The sequence below is a fragment of the Lygodium microphyllum genome, chromosome 1 (assembly GCF_053477565.2).
Source record: "Lygodium microphyllum isolate KBCC chromosome 1, Lygodium_microphyllum_v1.1.10, whole genome shotgun sequence".
Taxonomy (NCBI): Eukaryota; Viridiplantae; Streptophyta; class Polypodiopsida; order Schizaeales; family Lygodiaceae; genus Lygodium; species Lygodium microphyllum.
In genome coordinates, this window is record NC_141135.1 from 146334347 (window position 1) to 146356510 (window position 22164).

A 22164-nucleotide genomic window follows, 5' to 3' on the forward strand; every position below is an offset into this window, starting at 1 on the left:
CCTAGATGAGCCAAGACCTTATATATAGTAATGACCTAATCTATTTCAAAGTGGCTTCTGAAACTCCCCATACTTGAAGCCAACGTTTAGGTGGGGATGTTCCAATGAATGCATGTCCAAGCCTCCCTCCTTTGATTACCCCACTTCCTTCTCAATTTACACCATTTCAAAGTCCAAGATAGTCAGGTGTAGAGACAACTGTAACTGCACATAATAATGCAATTATTGGCCAATATTGTATAGCCCTCAGCTTGGTCCTTTACAAACACAAAATTCATTTCCTCCACAAGGATTGCAAGCAACAAGTGGTGATCCAACCCGACATATGTGATGAGGCTGATGTGATTGAGACCCAAGTGTTAGTAATGCCACGAGCTAAAACTACCAACAAGCAGCATCCACAACATACTTCATCCGAGTGTGATGTAGCAACAAATCCTCCCAAACCAAAGAGGGCATCGAAAGGAAAGAATCCCCATCCTAAGTACAGGATCAAACGATAGAATTAAAAAAGAATAAGCTCAATGGAAGGATGCATGGATAGCACAAGTCATTCACATCCGAGGATTGATGAGTGCAAAGTTCTCTAAATCACCGAATCAAGGAGAGGATATTTAGTTTAAGTGGCCACATAACTAGCATCATTGTTTCTAGAGCTTGACAAGGATGGAGAATCATGCAAGAAACGTTGGGGACATGTCTATGAGACCTATCAAAAGAACAAGACCCACAAATGTTATATCAAGCAATGATCACAAGATCATTTGCCAATGGTATGATCTTATGGATGAACATATGTGGAATTGTGCCTATGTTGTTAGTGATGCACATGCATTAGTTGTTAGTGGTGTGTCTTCGACTAAAGATAACATTATAGATATCTCTAATGATCCAGGTACAAATGTTGTAGAAGACATTACCTCTAATGAGCCTCCAACATCTGGGCTTGATCAAATTAGCACCCAAGGAATGTGCCAAAAGAAGGATAGAAAGATAGAGAAGTATTTTAGTGATATGGATAGCACTGAGCATTTGAGGAGCGGTGGCTCATTACCATGGATACATTTGCCCCCTCTATATATGGTTTGTTGGATGTAATCATGAGTTTGAAAAAGAAGTAATGAAAGAGATACTTGTGAAATCTTAAGTCCTTGTTTGTTTTATGTTTTTGAGTCTAATTACATTACATTATTGTACAAGTATCTCATAAAGTTTTATTGTATCTTTTGGCATGTAAATGGATGGTGAAAGTGTGTTGATAATTTGTGCCATTGATATTGTGATTGTTCTCTTGGCAATGTTTGAGCTACTACTAAAGTGACCAAGATTACGGTAATGATGACCCTATGCATTTGCAATTTTTTATGGAGTGAATGGCTCAAAGTTTTGTTGCTCATCATGCTAAAATACTTGTCGAAGACATAACCAATGAGCATGATGGACTTATCCCAAACCACAAACATTTATGGAGCATGAGCTTAATTTTAAGTAGTTATTATTGTTTAAAAGTAGACTATGAGTTAGCAAGAGCACATCTAAATATCTTGTCTTGAAGTTAGCACCACAAATGCAATGTAAGAACACAAATTATTAAAGAACACCTATTGAGAAGCAGGTTTGTGTGGCCCTACATCATCTTGCGAATGGCTCGAATTTGAGACTTATATGTGATTTGTGCAAGGTCTCAACATCTTTCATACAAATGGTTGTTTTGAATTTTTTTGATGCATTAGTCACATCCGAATCGCATAACATATGTAAAGTGACCAGTTGCACAACAAATGAATAAATTTACAAATGCATTTCAAGGCCTTCGAGGTATACCGCTCGTGGTTGGTGCGATAGATGGTAGCCATATTTCAATCATTACCCCAAGACAAAACCATGAAGATTATTTCAATAGAAAGGGTCTCCACTCAGTGATTCTTCAAATCGTTATGTCTACCAATTGCATTGTTTGGGATTATGACATTGGTTGGACAAACTCAATGCATAATTGGAATGTTTTCCAATATTCAAACTTAAGGAAACAATGCGCAAATGGAGCTTTGGGTCAATATTGTCGTCTTGGTAATTGTGCTTATCCTACACACTCTTGGATGCTGTACAATGCAAGCAGTTCAATGAGCTCGATCAACAAAGCCAACATCGAGATCTGGCCAACCCGAGAAGGAGTAGCCCAAAGGGACAACATTGCTTGAACCATGTTTTGTTTGTGTGTGTGTGTGTGTGTGTGTGTGTGTGTGTGTGCGCGCGCGCGCGCGTGCTAATATGAGAATGGTACCTGAAAATACTAATTCAATAGAAGAGATCAATGACAAAGTTAACTACTAAAAATATTTCACATCTGCATTGCAAATGAAAAGATGGAAAGAGGAGTGGTGTATCAATAAATTTTCCCTATTTCAACCTTCCTACTTTCCAACCTGCCTAGTGCGAGCTAGGTAGATCATGCTTCAACAATGTGGTGAAAGGGTCCAACTCCCCTATTCCCTCCCTATTTGTGATTTTTGTAAATTTAGTGGGCTTTTGCATTAATCAATTTTTTTGTTACAATTATCATGTCAATAACTGATTAATTTAATTGTTGTGCCAATAATTTGCAATTGACCAATGCAAATTTTGGTGCTAATTGATTATTCATATTGATTTTGTGTGTTAATGTGGGGGGTGTCCAACAGACAAGTGGTGGGCAATGTGTAAACACCTGCGGATCCAGACAGTCGCAGAAAAAGTGTTCGCCACAACCGACTGTGTAAGCATGTGGCGGACATCTGCCCAAGACAAGTTTTCCTATGCCTACAAACTGGGCAGTGGGCACGCCCCACGAGCTAGGCAGGCAGTGGCGGTGTGCAACGACCCTACGACAAAACTGTTATGCAGCCACTCACTCTCCTTTCCGGACCCCGGTGAAATTGCGATCGTGACAAATCTTGGCTTCAGGTTAGATTTGCATATTCTGGGGTTCTGGGGGTGTCGTCATACATCTTGCCAGCACTGCATCTGCATGCCTTTCTAGGCTGGTCCTTCGAGGGGGTATAATCATCTACGAAAGCACAGTGCATGCAGCAAATGGATTGGAGCAACTGGCCATTTTGCTCTCTGGGTTACTCCTTTCCAGCTATTCAGCGACACGATCCCTTGAAACGCCATCTAATTTCGGTGCAAATAGTTCATCTCCCCCTGCTAAGCCCATCAACGTCTACAGCATGCCTTGCTAATGTTGCCCACGGTTTGTTGCTCTTCAATTCTCTTGAGCAATAAGAAATGCAATCCCTCGGGCCTCAAGGCTTCCAAGCCTGGACCACCTTCTGCCTTTGTAGAAGTTAGTTTTTCCCAGCTTATGACAACCCCTTTCTTTTGATCTCCGTAGGTAGCTCCAGACAAAACTCCTAATCATGGCTTCGCCTTTGTTCCAAAATGTTTGAGAGAGAGCGAAAAGCAGGGGTGCCAGGGGGTACCCCTACCTGACTGATCTTTGAAGCTCAAAGCTGCCAAACATATGCATGGGCCCCTCACCATCCTCAGTGGATCCTGCGTAGCTGTGCGTGCAGCATTCCATGCTTGTGTTGGATGCTTTGCACTTTGGAATCCCATATGTTTTGTAATATCCCCCCTTACATTTAATTAGGGTTGGATCTGTATGGAAACACCTTGCCCTATAGTATTTCAATTATTTGAAAGGCAAGTAATCATTGGAAAATGATCAGAAAGAACAAGGTCCTTATTTAATTTGCAGCTGACATTAACAAAGGATGAGAGCAGACCTGCTGAGATATAGCTTCTGTCTAGTCTGGCTTTCCGAGTTGCTGTCCCTTTTTAATTATTGGTCCGTGAGAAACCAATTTCTTCATTAACATCTACCAATCCATGGAAGGTTTTGCAATCAACCCAGGAATTTTTCCCTTGCCCTGAGATACCTGTACTTTTAAGATATCTATCTTTTATACCCTCTACCATATTAAAATCCCCAACCATAATTACTGGCATGGAGCTCCAAAGGGTCGTCCTCTCACTGGGGCTACATGGGGCATATGCAGAGATTATTGCAGTTTCCTGTTGCCCCTTTAGATGAACTGCAATCCTCCGATTGCTAGGATCAGTTGCAGTTTTAGTCCCCAGTCCGTTGCGGTTATTATTGACCCCAATGGCTGAACCACCACTTCTATGATTGTGCCATGTGGCGTACCATGTATCGGTGCTACCCCAATAGCTGAACCACCACTTCTAATACTGTGCCTTGTGGCGTACCACGTATAGTTGCTACCGATTACCTCAAGGTTTGTATCTAGGCTTATGCCTGAGGCTCACACCTCTTGAAGGCATATTATTAGATCAAGCCTTTAATCTCGGCTCTGTGAGGGTCAGTTAAACCTTTGCAGTTGAAAGAAAGTTTCCTTAATGTACTAATCATTTACTTTTGTTTTTTAGTTTTGCTCTTTCTGGCACTATCTTTATGCTTAGAGAAGGGATCATTGTCGCTATCCCCTACCTTGGAGGGACATCGTTTGGACACTTTACTAGACTGGTCAGTAAAGATTTTTTCTGGGCCTACAGAGGATTCGGGGTTCTGAAAATGGTCTACCCCTACAATGTCTTCTTCCTCAACATCTTCGATGAGGACACCATCACACTCGTTAAGATCCAAATTATTATCTTTTTTTTTTTGTGTGTGTGTGTGTGTGTGTGTGTGTTAGCTACCTAGTACCAATACCTCTTCATTCTCCAAATCAGAAGAATCCCCCTCTTTGAAGTTCCCTTCGACTGGTTTTGGACCAGTGGTCTCATCAGGGACTTCCATGAGGAAGGGTGTGTACCTATTGCTATTGATATTTTTCTTCTTGTTCCCTTCTTAATTATTATTGCTACTAATACTATTTGTCCTTTCCCCTTTCTCGTGGGCTGGTTGGAAACCATCATTAGGAGACTTAGTTTCTTCTTGACTTACTGCAGACTCCTTAGGAGTCATTTCTGAGCAATCTCGCATGTAATGCCTTACTTTCATGTATTTCAAGCAAGCGTTGGGTAAATTTCTATATGTTAATGGCTGTTTAGTCAGCACATTGCCTTCTGTGTCTTTGACCAGCAAGAAATCTGGCAATTTCTTGTTAAGATCCTTTTCTATTAGGACCTGGGTTAATGACATTGGTTGCCCTTGGTCATTATGGGATACTATTGCTTTAACTAGTATAAACTGTGCCACATGCCCATGTTCACCACTAGAGCCCATGCCAGAAGTGCTGGAGTTCAGGGAGCAACCTTGCCTCACCAATCTAGGTAGGAATCATCCATCCGCACACAAACTGGTTAGAGAAGAGCAACAAGCATTTCTTCATTGCCCAAAACTATGTGTGATCTTTGAGCTTAAAATGGAACCATTGAAATGAGGGGCTATTTTAAACTGGATGGAAGTATAGAAGGCAGACATTGAGACATGCGATCATGGGGAAATAAATCTGGATGTGTATAAGTTTAAAGTCTCACAAGGGCATTACTCAAATTTGCAGCCGCCCAATTGTATTCCAAACACCACAAACCACCTGAGAGTGTAGTGTTCATACACTTTGGATGAAATGATCATGATTGTAAAACACAGGATCATATGAACACAGGTAAGCAAGGCAGGCATGTGATTATGTTACTGGGACTTCCTCTGAAAAAGATACATGTTATTGAGACTTCTAATGGCAGCTTACAAATGACCCTTGTACCAGTCCAACAAATCTCAAGTGGGCAGAAGTTTCCAAGTCAAGACAGGAAATATCAACATAAATCTCCCTCGCTCCCTCCCCTTCCCCTTAGGCCAGCCCAGCAAATCTCAAGTGAGCACAATTTTCCAAGTCAAGTTAGAGGAAATATCAACATGAACCTCCCCCACTCTCTCTCATATATATATAATATTCAAAAGCAAAAAAAAAAGCCACAATTTAAGAAATTCTCCTGAACCTTTTCAAAAATTCACAAAATTAGGAGTTAGCTATAGCAATGGCAAAATGATGAGGGAGACCTAACAAAAGGTTTCTCTACAGAGACGACTCAGACTACAGTCCGTGCCGTTTGAGTAGTGGTATATAAGGTTCCACTCCCCAGCTTTACAATGGGTGCTGGTTAAGCTGTGGTAAGCAGTGATATATAAGGTTCCACTCCCCAGCTTTACAAAGGTGCTGGTTAAGCTGTGGTATATACGGTTTCACTCTCCAGCTTTACAAAGAGAATGTATACCTAGTGTCCAGCAATAAGATTGAGCGGAGTAGATGCAGGGTCAAGCTCCAAGCAGCCCTCTTGTACCCCTGGTACATCTGACATCAGCCGGTTAGTGGGAATTTGATGTGAAAACCTCCTCAAATCTCCGGGAACCACCCAGTGCACAGATTTGACTCCAAGTTGCCTTTGAAAGATTGACTTGAACCCTTCAATCTTTGTCAAAAAGGAAACCTGCACACCAACTTCATCTGCATAATCTGTGAGCACCTCTGCCATGGCAAAGTCATGCATAGCATTGTTCTGCTTTGTGTTTTTCCAATCTTTGTACAATGCCCAGACATCACCTTTTCTGGGGTAAATCTTGAAACCTCCTTTGCTCCTCTTCTCAAATGTCACTATGTGTGAAAACATGTTCACAGTCTTCACAATAATTGTTGTCCCAAGCTTGAATTCTCCACAGGTGTAGGAAAAGCCTGAATTAATCCAGTTCCTAATCTCATCTGAAGGAGAAAGGGGCTCTAACCAAGCTATCTGTAACTTGAATGGCTTGTAGGAGTACACCTTGCTGATTTGTGCATAATACCTAGGTAAGGCATCATCATCATCATAAACAGCCCAAATTTGCCCAGCACAAAAATGATTCTCTGTGCGATCTTGGTCAAAGTCATAAAAATCAGCATCTGGCACATTCATGATATTGGCATTTTCATCCATCACATTCACACCTGATTCAGAGAACTGTCTGTCTGCTGGTGAGGGCGAAGACAATGAAGAGCTGCCAGCCCCCATTGGGGCACTAGTGCGTCCTTCAGATCTTCCACCTTTCAAATCAACAGCCTTTTGAGTAGCTCCATCTGTTTTGGTCCTCTTTGCAGGTGAAGCACTGTGTTCTTCTCTATGCTTTGATGAGGCACTCCTTGTAGCATGCCTAGTGTCTGGACTAGATTTTACAGGTTCATGTCCATCTCTTTGTCCTAAGCTGGCTTTACCATAAGCAGCCAAATTCTCTTTTCCACCACACTTCAAATCACTAGGCATTTGCCTTCTCACCAGACCAGGTGCAGTCTCTCTTTCTGACATAGGAATGTCATAAGGCTCACTATGCCTACATGCTGCTGCATTAACCTCACAACCTGCATTGAAAGCTGTATCCAATGAGGTCTTCAAGTCGCTCAATCCTTTTGATTTCTCACGAAGCTGATCCCTGAATTCATTGAGATGAGCAGCCAGCTTGGCTTTTAAGTTATCTGTCTCCTTATCTTCTTCTTTGAAGTTCATCTCTGTCTGATTCATTGTCGTGGGTTGATGGGCTTCTCTATCCTCTTTGCTTGAAGTTGTGCTCATTTGAGGCTGACCTGGAGGATTTGTAGTGCCATTCCCAAAACATGACCAAGGAAAACTAGTGTTGGAAGCAGGAGCTGCCTTGCTGCTGCTTTTGGAAGATTTCATAGCATCTGCATTAAACACATGTTGGTCTTTTAAGGACCACAGTGTTATGCCATTGACAAAAGGAACCTCTATAGCATAAAAGCCCTTGTAGCAGATAGAGCAACATAGGGTCTTGTTGACATATATGCGCTGGTATTCAAACTGCATTCTGCAGGACGGGCAAGCAGTCCAAAAGGTACTGGACAACTGTGGTGGTGGTGGTGGTGGTGGTGGTGGTGGTGGTGGTGGTGGTGGTGGTGGCGACGGTGGCGGTGGCGGTGGCGGTGGTGGCCCTTGAGGTGGTGGTGGCTGGGCTAATGGCATTGTAGGGCGACTGGCCCTTGCAGGCTGATGCTGGGATGCAGAAGCTGTGGGAGGCCTGCAAAATCTAGTTGCATTTGAAAGGGGGTCCATGGTTGGAGCCATCTTGGAGCTTGGTGGTTTTGCATGCAGTTTACTGTCATGAGCCGCCTTCTTAGTCTTGTCAGAAAGCACTCCCCATGCTTCTGAGATGTACTTGAATGCAGCTTCAGCGCCGACTGACTTGTTCTTGTCAGGATGCAGAATAAGTGCAAGCCGCCTGTACTGTTTTCTGATTGTGGACTCATCAGCCCTGGGGTCAGCCTGCAGAATGCCATACCAATTCGTTTCTCCTCCTTGCAGTTTGACATGAGCAGTGAGATGAACGTCCAACACTGCAATAAGCTGCGCCAAGCCTTCCAGCGCTGGGAAAAGCTGCTTCGCCTTGAAGGCAAACTTCTTTGCGCCAACAAAATCATTCTGCAAGAACTTAGCCTCCGCTATCCCTTTCGAGCGCTCTGCCTCATCTTTGTTGCACTCCATTCACTTTTGACGGTTCTTGTACTCTAGAAAAATCAAAACCACAGGATAATTGTATCATTTCACTTTGTTGCACTCCAATCACTTATGACAGTTCCTGTACCCTGAGAAATTGAAATCATAATATAAATGCACGATTTCATTGCATGAACAAAGCAGAAGGCGGTTAATCCGACTCCACTCAATTTTGGTAGCTCTGAGTACCGTGGAATGATTGAAATGCTTTCACCGTATGGACATTCAGTCTGACTGAAGGATAGTCGCTGGTGCAAAACGTGATGGCAAGCAAACGCTAAGAAGATTTAAGAAAAACGCAAAGAAGCTTCACGCGGGAAGTAATGTAAGAGCCCATTTATTGGACAGGTGTCAAGGAATGTGCTGATGATGGTAACAATGCAACAGCAGACGACGCAGCATGCATGCGCAATCAAGAAACAATAAGAGAATGAAGAATGCAGATGCAACACATCTTTAACGTTATCAATAACAGGAACTTATGGCAGAAGCATGAAGGGAGACTTACCAGATGCAGAGCCGAGAAGCTAGGGGGAGAGGAAGCCCGCTGCTGAAAAGAAGCTCGGGGAGGCCGCCATCGCCGTGGCTGGAACGCTACCTCTGACGACAGGCATTATTTCCTGCGCGCGTGTACAGAAAATGAAGAAGAATCTTGAAGAAATTACCCGCCAAATGGCATTTCTATTATCGCGCCCGGCGGGGGGGCCTGTCGTCATTTCGCCTTAATTTAATCGACTTTCCCATATACTAGCCAACCCCCATATTTCAATTTTTTGCCTCCTTGCCTAAAGGCTAAATCGTTTTCATTAGGCACCACAATCATTAACGTTAAGAGACATTATAGTGTTTAAACGTTTACATGGCACTATTTAGGCCTTTTTTAATAATGCTATGACTTTACCACATTGTTACTAGAAATTGGGACATTGCTCAAACACCGGAAGGACCAACATCCCAAAACAATAGCACATTGTGAAGCCGAGCAGTTAAGGGAATCAATCCTTAGACAATGTGGAACACACCACAACTAAGCTGCCACACATTGGCATGGCACTATTCTATTGGTTGTGAGATCAATGTTAATGTTTAGTAAGACTTTTTTGTCCTCCTTTTGTGATTTTTGTTTGAATTATTTTAGTTTTTATACTTACAATTATTGGAAGGGTTGTAATCATTCCTTCTACATGGAAAGTTTTACGTGAAGGAGACTATTATAATAAAGTTTCATATAATTAAAAAAATTTATCCTTGCGAATCATTTTCTTAGGCATTATTGACACCTTATTGAGTCGTAGTGATTAAGGTTAACCAAGATTGGTCTTTAAATGCGTGCATGGCATTACTCAACTAGTTGTGAGATAATTATTATCAAAATATATATTGTCTTTTTATAGATTTTAAGCTTTTAAGATTACAAAGACACCTCAAATGTGTCCAGTACTAATCGACCCGATAAGATCATTTCTATTCTCTCTCCTTCAAGCTTATTACCACAATCAGAACTATCTTGTCTCTTTTGGTTTACTTGTCCTTAGCAGCAACAATTGTTTACTTTTATCCTTGAACAATGAATGCTAAGACTTTTTGTATATTGTTTGAATTCTTCAAGGGACTCAATGAGGACTTTGTTACACTTTTTACAATGGAGTTTGATTTCATTGCTTTCACATGGAATTTTGTGGAGTTTTTTGAGCCATCTATTTTAAACACAAATGAACCTACGAGTATGACATCTACTAATCCCAATTTTAATTGGGAATTCTATTATTTTCTAAGGGTGTTGATTAAATAGTTTTGTCTATTTTTTCAAGGAAATAGTAATTGAAAAGCTAGGTCTACCTTATCTCTGAATTAATAACTGAACAGATGGATTTGCCCCATTTCCTACCCTTCATAATATTGACGAGAGAAGGTAGAGAGTAACCAAGACTAGATACTATTAGGATATGGAGAGCTAAGCAAGATAACACTAAAGTGTCACTCTTATCTAAGATGTTGCCTTCCACATACTCATATACTAGCAACCCTTCCTTTCCTATTGTATCACCCAAACAACAAAGGCACCAGGCTATGATACTTGATCTTCCCAATGGTTTCCATCTCCACCATAAACTCCTTGTCTTCCTAACCTCCTAAAGGTTGTTGGAGGAAAGGGATAACACAATCATGTGGGTCATGATGCCTAGCTCCTCTAGGATAGCATTGTTGGGCTTAATGTTGATAAGATCAAGGTATGTGAGGCTTCCTAGCCCTACACTAGAAAGTTAAGGAAATAGTGTGGCAAATATTAAGATATGAATTATATTAAAAAGGCAAAGTAAACAAAGAACAAATAAGATGAGGGAGGCTTAATGAGTCTCTCTATAGCCTTATGAGTATCCACAAGGTTTGGGATGTAGTCTCTACCTATTATTGTATGAAGAAAGTACTCTTGTAGTCTTGGGAGAAAAATCTCTCGAAGAGGTAAGAGAGAGAGAGCTGCCTACAAACAATGAAACAAAACAAAATAAAAAATATATGAGCAACCAATGCTAAAGTCATGCTCGTGCTTTTTGAAATGGAGATATGGGACAAAGTCATGAATATGAGATATTGAGTTCTTGTTGTGTAAACATGTATCATCTTTTCATGAATTTTAAGCTTAATTCCATTTCGAACAAAGAAGAAGAGTAATAATTGCTCAATCCATTTCTTATTGCATTCTTGATTTTGACTTGTCAAGATTGAACTCGTTTACTTCTTTATTTAGGCTAGCTCTCGTAAGCTGCTTACTTACGGCAAGAAGGCTAGCTTGAACTTGTAGTAGCCTATGCGAGTCTTCCAAGCACATGATTGTTTGTCCCAAAAAGCCATCTAGCCATCATAGAAAGAGGGGTTTTTGTAATATCCCTGCTGCATACCCCCCCCCCCCCCCCCCCAAAATAAAAGTAGTTGAAATTTTTTAACTTTTCCCCCCTGTCGTCACTGACAATAGGTGGCAAGGGGGAAAGGAAAAGGACAACATTGACGAGGGAGAAGTGGCCAATGACGGAGATGACGACGAAGGAAAGGAAGAAGTCGATGATGATGGTAAGGGGGAGGCCACGTGGCCTACTATTCCCCCTCCCCCCTTAGTGCATAATGGCTAGTCCACTAGCCGTCGCCACCATGCAATACCATGCCCCCCCCCCCCCCCCCCCCTCCCCATCATAAGCAAAGGAGAGAGGCCTTGATGCCCATGCACACTGAAGGAAGAGAGAGAGAAAGAGAGAAAGAGAGAGGGAGAGAAAGAGAGGGTGATAGAGAGGGAAAGAGAGAGAGAGGGGAGGAATATTCCAAGGTTCTTCCTCCATTTTCCCTCCTTAGAGGGTGACCACACCCATTGTTTTTCTCCTCTTTTCCCGCGAATTTAACCCCCATCGCAATCAAGGAAAGTCACCTTGGCACACTATCTCTCTGACGAGAGAGAGAGAGAGAGAGAGAGAGAGAGAGAGAGAGAGAGAGAGAGAGAGATTTATAAGCCGAAAGTATGGCCCCCAAACAGAGGGAGACACACACCAACTGTAATCCTGTATCTAACAATGGAGCCACCGGCCAAGGCATTTTTGCTAATACGAATACAACATCGAGTATGGATAATTCATATCCGAATATCCAGGTACTAGTTGCCTTCTCCGCTATTCATTGAGAGATAGGCATATGCATGAATTCATTTTAACAAGTAGCCTGAATTTATTTTCTAATAGTTAACAAACTCATAGGGGATCATAGAATCATTCTTTTTGCGTGAGGTTCTCCATAACCATAAATGACCTTGCATATATTTATGCATATAGCGCATTGAGGTTTGCACAAACTCTTGTACCCAAATACAGTCATTGCATCCCAGTGCTACACGACAAAATCATACGTAGCATGAAAAGCATATAAGGTTAACATAGACGTACATGCATGGTGAAAGATTATATGAAACATGCATCAATGGTGCATGAAATGATCATGCATTAAAGTTTTGCATCCATTCCTATGAAGGTTTCACAATTAAATAACGGTTAAAAAGTTTACCTTCTACTGTCAAACCATGAATTGTGTACAACTTGCACAATAAAATCGAGAATTATTTTACATTGAAAGATGGTCTTGCATCATATAGGAGTTACAAATTTGTATCGCATTCCTTGCCTTGGGAGAAAGAAAAATAAGGCCAAGTTAAAAGTTATGCATAGTATTGCATTAGGGAAAGGCTAAAAGATAAATGTCAGCTCTTGCCAGATTGATTATCTTGCATTAAAACGATAGGACTTACGTCTTGTATAGTGTTTGAATCCGTAGCATATGCCCTAGCCAAAGGAAGGAAGTGTTAAGTAAATTTTACATAGAATCGCTCTTTGATCCCAAGGGGGAGAACAAATATGCGATGGAAAGGTTATCATGACTATTCTTACCATGTTTGGAAATGAATACCATTGTTTTTTAATGGTTGATCGAACAACACCCTAAATGCTTTTACATTCACCTGATTGTTGGATTGTTGTTTGGATGAGTATTCCAAGTGCTTGTGATTTATGGTAAATTCATGGCAGGGGTCTATGATAACAAGTTGCCATAAGGATAAAGGAATGTTTTCTTGGAAGATGATATTAAGCTGATTGCCTTGATTGTGCTTGATTCTTAACTAGATTAATTAAGGAAATGATATTTTGCGCGAGTGGATCATCTCCAAGATTGCACTGTGAATTGACCCAAAAAGGGCACTACTTGATTCACATGCCGAAGGTCGAGTGGTGAAAAGGCCAACCATGGAAACGGTGTCTCACTTCTATGTCGCTTATGGGTTAGGTGGAGCTCTAGACACCCCTTGCCTAGGCCGAAACGGAGTTGAAGACTGTTGTGAGCCCAACGTTTGTGGCATTGGAAAATCCTATTCTAGATAAAGGATGGAAATTATGGTGCCATGTAATTTGGACCAGTTACTTCTGCAGGGCAGAAGGGATATGTAATTTCTCTTGTATGGGCAGGAGACAAAGATTAATGTGAAGATAAGCTAAGGAATTTGTTTGAACTTGTTTGTGAAAGGATTGCTTGCTCTGTATTCGTGTTTGTGCCATAAATTACAGAACGAATCATGTTTCTTAAAAGGCTTAATTAAGAAAGCTGATTTTAAATGTCACATATAAATGTGATAAGACCCAATTAGATAACTAAAGAATGCCTACTGAGGGAAACGGGTGGGCGGAACCCCCGACGGGTCTGTCCTACGGTAGGGTGGTCCTAGAGAACTGGGAGGCTTCTCATAAGATTTTACCAATGCCCACAACCCTTAGAAATTGTCATGTTAGAACCTCAGTTCATGCCATTTTAGGGGACCAAAATGGAACTATGCCCTACAGGTAGAGAGGTTGAGCAACACATCCCTCTCGTTTCCCATTCTCTTTGAACCAAGCGCAGCATGGGTCTGCTTTAGCTTGGGTATCTCTGCGTAAAGCAAGATGTCGAGGATCCCGACGCTAGAACGCTGATAGGAGACCTTGACCACTAGGGGCCCAAGTTTCAGGTTGATCTTAGGGGGTTCGACCGTGAACGTTCCATTGCGAGGCGGACTCGAAAAACCCTAGGTGACAAACCCTGTAACATTCCATGGGAGTGCTGGGTGGCATCGCTTAAATTCATCTCTCGATGGACCGCTAAAAACATGCTTGAATAGCTGATAAGTGGGCACGTTACAGTTTTCTATCCTTGGATTGAACTCGTTTATTGCATTTTGTCCTTATCCTACACATTATACCTTATTACTCATTTTCAACCTCTTTCTTTTGATGTCTTTCTGCCATATAGAACCTAAGCCTATATAGCTATATTGCTTCATTGGAAACTAGGCCATCACCTAATGCCACTTTACACCCAATCATGGGTGGGGAAAGTCAAGTGCTCTTTTTTACTAGCTAGTATCCGTATAGCATTTCCTTACTAAACCATCACCATGCTCCATCATTGCGTAATGAATGGTTAAATGGATTGTGCTTGGGATGACCTTTGTTTAATTGCCTTGTCAAGTCAGAATTCTACTAAATTTTGTCGACCCTTTCTTCGCATATTTGATTTGTAACCTTTCTTGAATAAACAAATGCTTTAGCTCATTTTTCTTACTCAACAGAAGAAAGCCACAAATTTGAAGTTGACAAATAATGGCTTAGAGTGTTTGCTAGCTTGCCACAAGGTAAATGAAAAGTCTATATTCTAGAAAAATAAGAAATAGGTGAGCAAGGCAAGTTATCCTTATTACAATTACTACTTTGCTAATTAGCTTGTATGGCTTTGGTTATCGAAGTGATACCAAGTAGTCACTGTGTGGTAATCCAACAAGCCATTTGGATAAGGCAATCGTTGGATTCCATGATTGCCTTTTGCATCCTAGGTGTTTGATGCCACCTTCATCGATCACTACTATAATCTACTTATGTTACTCAAGTTACTTGCACATTCTTAGATCTAGTATCGATCCATCTACTAGATTCATCTAGTCCACCATAGACCTTTGCAAATGACTTGACCAACACAACAAGGGTTGTACATGTTGGTTATATTAAGGTATGTTTACACTAGCTATTAGAGAGAAGGGAGCGTTTGATTTGGAACAATGTCAATATGCATATTTCAATAATCTTCAACAATGACTAAAAGCAATAGGTATTAATCATATTTCAATAATCTTTATCAACGATGGAAGGCAACATGCATTGACCATATTTCAATAATCTTCAACAACAAGTGAAGGCAGCACATGTAATCTTTAGCAACAACTTAAGGTATGCTTGTATGAGCTCTTAAAGAGGGGCATTTGGTTTGGACTAAATCTCTTGTTAGACTAAAGGAAACATTTCTCTTTAACCCATACCATAGGAAGCATCTTACTCTCCCTTTATGGTCCTTCTGTAAAAAGTTGTTACTTGTAGATTGAGTTGTTTGGGGCCCTTGAACTGTTTAGCCTTGTCATATTAGATACGATAGAATTGCAAGTGGTAAAGCCATTGCACATCTTATAACCTTACTTGCATGAATGGATTGATCTCATTAAGGGGTAAGACCTAACATTTGCTTAGTAACAAGCCAATTGTTGTTGTTGGTTCTCACCTTCTCAACATCACAATTCTATCTACCTTGGCGAACTGTAGTAGGACTATAGCTTAGCTTGCTCTCCTTACAGCCAATCACATTTTGACCTATGAATTACTTGCATTTGGTCCCATCACACATTTGGTGATTGTAAGTTTCTCATTTGGTTAAACGACAGTGGAAACTAGCTCAAGGTTAGCATTTTGTCAAAGCTAGCCAAGCAGTAGACAAAATGGGGATGCTAAATATAACACCAAATTTGCAAGTTGTTGCAATATGCACACAATAAGGTTTGAGGATAGTTTTGGCCATGGGAGGAATATGATTGGAAGTTATAGAGAGATTCATTAAGCCTCCCCCATCATGTTTATTCTTTGTTTGCTTTGCCTTTTTAATATAGTTCATATCTTGACATTGTGCCACACTATTTCTTTGGCCTTCTAGTTTAGGCTAGAAAGCCTCACATACCTTGATCTCGCCAATAACAAGCTTAATGGTGCCATCGCAAAGGAGACTGGCATCATGACCTACATGACTTTATTATCCCTTTTCCTACAACAACACCTAGGAGGTTAGGGCGACATGGAGTTTAAGGAAAAGATAGAAACCATTGGAAAGATCAAGCATTGTAGCACGATGCCTTTGTTGGGCTATTGCATGGTAGGAAAGGAGGGGTTGCTAGTATATGAGCATGTGGAAGGCATCAACTTATATAAGAGTGATGCTTTGGTGTTATCTTGCTTGATCTGTATAATAACTATACTTTGCTACTTGTTAGCTTCTCTTATCAATGTGGTGAAGGGTAGAAAATGGAGTAGAGCTTGCTCTTCAATTATTAATTTAAAGACTTTCCATTTTAATCAACTAACTCTTTGAAAAAGCAAATAAAACTATTGTTGTAATTAAATTCATAAAAAATGATAGAATTTCCAACTAGAATTGGGATTATTGGCTATTTGCTCACATGTTCATCCATGTAAAAGACTTGACAGAATTTCACATGGATCCATCAAAATTAAACCTTAATGTACAAAGTGTGAAAAGATCCCTATTGAATCCTTTAAAGACTTCAATTGGTATATAAAAATCTCTACACGTGTTGTTCAAGAATGAAATTAAGTAGTTGCAAATGAATATTAGATAAATAGATATGAGATAGCTCACATTGTTGTAATAAGCATGAAGGAGAGTGAATAGGCATAAGGGGAAACACCGTTACGATGCTTTAATTAGGAGATACATTAGAAATATCCATGTTGGCTGTGATGGTTTTAAAGTTTTATAGCTTTTAGAAAATTATTTTCAACGTTATTAAAATTTAAAATCCACAAAATTCTAAGCAAAAAAATTTGATGTTCAGTTGCACATGTAAAGCTAGGACACAAAATTATTTGCCCCTATTGTCCAATGCTCCACTCTGTATGTAGTCCACTATTTAGGCTACAATAGGCATCTACCCAAAGAGGCACTCTCCTCAAGTATGTAGCCTAAATGTGAGTCATGCTTTGCTCATGACTATCTCTCTTTCTAAAACACATATTGAATAATTAAGGCATGTCATAGTTGGAAAGCACGAAGTAAGATGCTTTGAAGTTACCAATACCCATCTAAGATTTCCACATCATCCATGAAGTTTGGTTTAGTCCTCCATACTAGTTGTTGTGATTAGTGAACCATATACCTTTGTGATGAACATTATACTCCATCACTTTCATGATGACGAATGTTGCTATAGTAACCTTGCTAATCAAATCAAAATCATCCATAAGATCACTATACTCCAATTGCCAATCCCACATCCGATCATGCTTCCATGCATCTAGAGCTATGTTATGAAGGTTGCCATCCTTCAAAAACAGCCAAGCTATCGCATGGCTTGCTAGCCAAGGCTTCTCATCCACTCCATCTTGGCCTGCTAGAAAATCCAATATAGCTAGGCATCTAACATCTTTGTACTTGTAAGGTGGCTGACCCTCGAATTGAGGTGGTGATCTAGTGATGTTATAATCAAGAACAATATGGTACCATGGTTAGTGAGTTTGGAGACAATATGGTAGCATGGTGAGTGAGTTTGGAGAACATTAGCTATCAAGTATACCTAAATGGGCAACTTGCAAGAAGAACTTTAAAGAAGAATACAAGGGATTCAGGAGGCAAGCTAAGGTTCTATTGATGGCATGGTTGGTCAATGGCAATTGAAGGTGTAGGAATCCATCATGTTAAGCATAGGATGTACATCTGCTACCATGTACAGATCACGTGAAAAAAGAGCCCATAATCAACATGAGCAACAAGCATAGTTGATGCCTTTGTGGGAATCCTAAGAACGACCAAAGATACCAACCAACACCTATTCCAGGTCACATTATGAGAATCAGAGCCTCTACCCCTAACTTAAGATAAACTCTAAAAGCAAAGCATTATAAACAAAAAATAAAAAAAATATTACTAGAAAAAGTAAAGTGTCACAAAAATAGAAACAATACATGCAAAATTTTATTTCAAAACAAATTTATCTCAAAAAGGTGAAAAAAGATCATTCAAATTTGATATTTAGCTGCACATATAATAAATTTTACTATAAAATCATATGAAACAATTTGTTAATATTAGTAATGTTCAATTAGTAAATGTTATTAACAAAATTCAATGTTATTATATAATCATAACAAATAATAACATGTTTAGTAATAAAATGTACTATTATTAGTAAAACTTTTTGCTACATATAATAATAATACATTTAGTAATCAAATATGATTGATATTAGGAAGAATTTTTATTATGTTAAATAATATCTTTAGACATTTATCTTCAACACATAAAATGTTTAATTAATATTGATATAAGTATATGTAAAAAACATAATACTATACCTATGAATAAAATCTTATCAAAATTCATAATGTCACAATATAATACTATTATTAATATAATCATGAAATAACTTTTCATCAATTCATTATTATTTCATACCATGTTATTAATTCATATAAAGACTTATTAGTGCACATTATTTATTATGTGTTACTAGATATAATTAAATGAATTATTAGTGTTAATATAAATCATTACTAAAACCTTTATAAATAAATAATATATGATTATATGACATGTTATTAAGCATAATTAAAAATTTCATTGAGAAAATTACAATGGATTTATATATACATATATTTAAACATTTATTATCATATTATATAAGTATTAGTATTGTGTAAATATATTAATTATATTTATAAAATATCTTAATTTTTTAATCATATAAATAAAAGACCCATATGTAATGGACATGTTAATATTATACTACCATATTAACATAACTTTAGGATCATATTGATCTTAAAATTAATGTTTTACATATAGTTGCACTGAAGTAAGGTTGTAATTTTAGTAATAATTATTAGAACGCTATATCTAAAACATAATATTATTATATGTAAAACTTATGAATATATTAACACAATTTTGATAGTACCATGATTCATGAATTTAGTACCATGCCCATTTGTCAATATAAAAGGATTTTCTTGAAGATCATTACTTATGTGTATTGGTCATTCAATATTTACAAACATAATGTACTCTATGGTGTAGAAAATTTTATATAGTAGAGGATATATATCAACATATGTTGAGATAGGAATGCTAAATAGTAGGGATTATATATGAACATACGTTTATGTAGTAAGCCGTAGGTACTCCATATATAGAGAAGCCTCATTTTGAGATGAATATCCTTAAGGCATATATACTTCTATTGGCTAAACACACAACAATTGAGACATTGGATGGACATCTATTATTTCAAAAGTTGCAACCTGCTTTGGCAACAATCTCTCACCTTGTCTCTCGACACTTTGCTCTAACTAACCATGAATCCTTCTCTCTATCCTAAGAAATCAAGAATACAAGACTAGCTTCAAGGTGTAGTGAACTTACCAACTTACCTTCCAACATTGTATTCCTAAATCTTAAAGGCTTCAAGATGGTTCCATGACAAGAAACACAATCCGATATGTTGTCACTCCTTCACATCAACCACCAAGCAAACCAACAAGTCAAGAAGCTAATAGAGAAGAAGAAGAAGAGAAAGAAGACCATGAAGAGCTTCACTTTTCCTCAGTCCCTTAGTTGATACACCTCTCACTCACTCTCTTTGAGTCACTCTCAACAATGGAGGCAAGATGATAGAATAGAAGAGGAGAATAGAAAGCTTCAATAATTGCAATGACCCTTATATCGACCCAAATTAGGTTAGGGTTAGGTCACTTCTCTAGCGTGCTAGCCCATTTGTGTTTTAGGATTTGTCTCGCTTTTGTGTTTTAAGGTTTCCACAACTATGAATTAGGGTTTGCACCCTACCTTGGGTGTCCTAACCACTTTGTGGGATCTAGGCTAGTCAATCCTTGAAGCATGCTTATACCTTAACCTAAATAGACCTATCCTAAGCTAATACAATCGCAAATGCATGTGTGCAACCCATGTAATAGTTTGCTAGTACAATAAATATAATTGTGGTTGATGATACGATGTGCATAGAAGTGAGCATGGCTCTCACAAAATAATACATCCATGACTATAACGTGATATTGATGAAGTACACAAACTAATGAAGTTCTACAACATAATAATACACAAAAAATGATGTCTTTGTACTTATGTTTTCATAGCCTTATTTGACTTTAGCCTTCATAAATTGCAACTCCTCCGTAGGAAGTTGATGACCATTGTATGTTGTAGGCCATGGAGGTATTCATTGAAGAAATTGTGGACCTCATTATGGATGGGTATCTAATATTATTGTCTCCTATTGGACTCTCTCAGATTATCTTTTTGTCTTAATGTTTTGATGGCGTGCCACTTGGAAACTTCTGGGACTTGAGATCTTCAGGAAAGTTTTGAGTGCGAATGCAATCTTCAAGTCTTGGATGTTCATTGCTAGGTTCTATCACTGATGTGATCTACCATGTGCTTGCATGTACTTGGTGAAATTGTGAGAGTACCATGCAATGAAAAAGATAGGAAGAATTGATGATAACTTTTCTAGTTTTTGCAATTGTACCCAAAAGAGAAGTGAGATTGTTATACCTTGGATCTTTCCCTTGCTAAGATATAGCAATGTTTCAAAAGCTAGAGGGTCTTTGGTTCAAGGGATTTCAGCTTTGCTAGTGCAACATATTGAGTGAAACAATAAAGAATGTAAAAGCTAACTAGGTTAGTTCTATACAACATTAATGTTTTGTTTGTGTTAGAATCCACTAGATATAGAAATTCATGTTGTACTCCAATTTAGCCAAAGCATTCAAGTCAAGTGGTTTGGTAATCAATCCACAAAGGTAAGTGATTAGGTCATTAAGTAAGGAAGTTCTTGCAAAGTGATTGGCTACATGCAATTCCTCTTCAATAAAAATCTTATCAATCAATGGGTGACATTTCAACTTTGATGGCGAGTCCAGATTCTGAGCTAGGATGATAGACCATAATGAAGTCTTAAAGTAAGATGGGTTAGATTGGAGTGTATTGATTGTACATCATTGCTAAACCATCGTCAGAAGATGACTACCATCAACAAGCAAGATTAAGTTAATGAGAATACCACTTCTGTAAGAATGGACTTAAGGAATTGCAATTCTACTCAAGTTTACTAATAACTGATCGATCTTTGATTTTGGTCACATAAGCATAAGAGGGAATAAGTTGGCACGAGTGCAATTGCTTTTGAGGGAGGGTTTAGCATATTTAGCTTGAACCAAGTGGCTTTTTTGGTAGAGTGTTCACTCTCTTCCCAAATGGGATGCCATTTGGAAGCAACTTGTATTGTCTCATTGTCAACAAGGCCTAAATCAATCATTGCAAATAGTTGGGCATAAGTAGTGAATATAGCATCAAATTAGATTAGGCATTCTATTTCAGAGGAATTGAATTTTCTTACCAAATGAGTAACCATGATACTTAGTGGTTGGAAAACTAGCAAAGGCTAGAGGCTAGAAGGAAGGTTAGGTTTAGTAGGGCAGGTTAGGTTTAGTAGGGCTAATTTGGAGGTAAGATTGGGCAACCTCCTCTAAGGTATCTTGAGGTTCAACTAGCTCATCTTGGATAAATTGGTGAGGTGGGTTAGTAGGGATATTAGTCACTCAAGGCCTAGGATTTGGAGTTTCAAGCACACTGCTTTTAGCCACTATGTTAGTATTAGTAGAAGGTTTACGTACATCACTCTGCTTCACATCATGTAATGAAGATTCATTCTAGATTGTGGAAATAGTAGAGGAAACATGAGATTCTGTGTCACTCAGCATTGGAATAAACTAGTCATAGAAATCGAGATTGTAATGTAATGAAGCATGGCCATCAAGAAGTTGTGTCACATAAGGGATCTATTTTGATAAGTTTGGAAATGTTGACACTATAAATAGTTGCAAGCACTCTTAAAGATGTAGCGGCTACATATGTTAGATAATGCATTGAAGTCTAGAGTGCCTTTCTTTGCTTAATAATAGGCATTAGGTGGTTGCCATATCTTGTATGCAGACCTTGACTAGAATACCATTTTTGTTCAAAATCGTTTTGGCCTTTTGCTTACTT

The 22164-nt window shown here is 38.9% G+C and overlaps 1 protein-coding gene across 1 annotated transcript; it reads right to left on the minus strand.

Annotated features, from left to right (window-relative positions):
- Positions 1 to 5568: 5568 nt before the first annotated feature.
- LOC148041781 (uncharacterized) lies at positions 5569 to 9193 on the minus strand. The gene is made up of 2 exons (XM_087682403.1): positions 8996 to 9193; positions 5569 to 8498 (listed from the first exon to the last, which is right to left on the minus strand). The coding sequence occupies exon 2, from the start codon at positions 8473 to 8475 to the stop codon at positions 6223 to 6225; it is 2253 nt and encodes a 750-aa protein (XP_087538529.1). The 5' UTR covers positions 8476 to 8498; positions 8996 to 9193; the 3' UTR covers positions 5569 to 6222.
- Positions 9194 to 22164: the final 12971 nt, after the last annotated feature.

What these genes read in the sequence shown, in the direction of transcription:
- LOC148041781 (XM_087682403.1), bottom strand. Translation starts at nt 8,475, where the DNA reads ATGGAGTGCAACAAAGATGAGGCAGAGCGCTCGAAAGGGATAGCGGAG.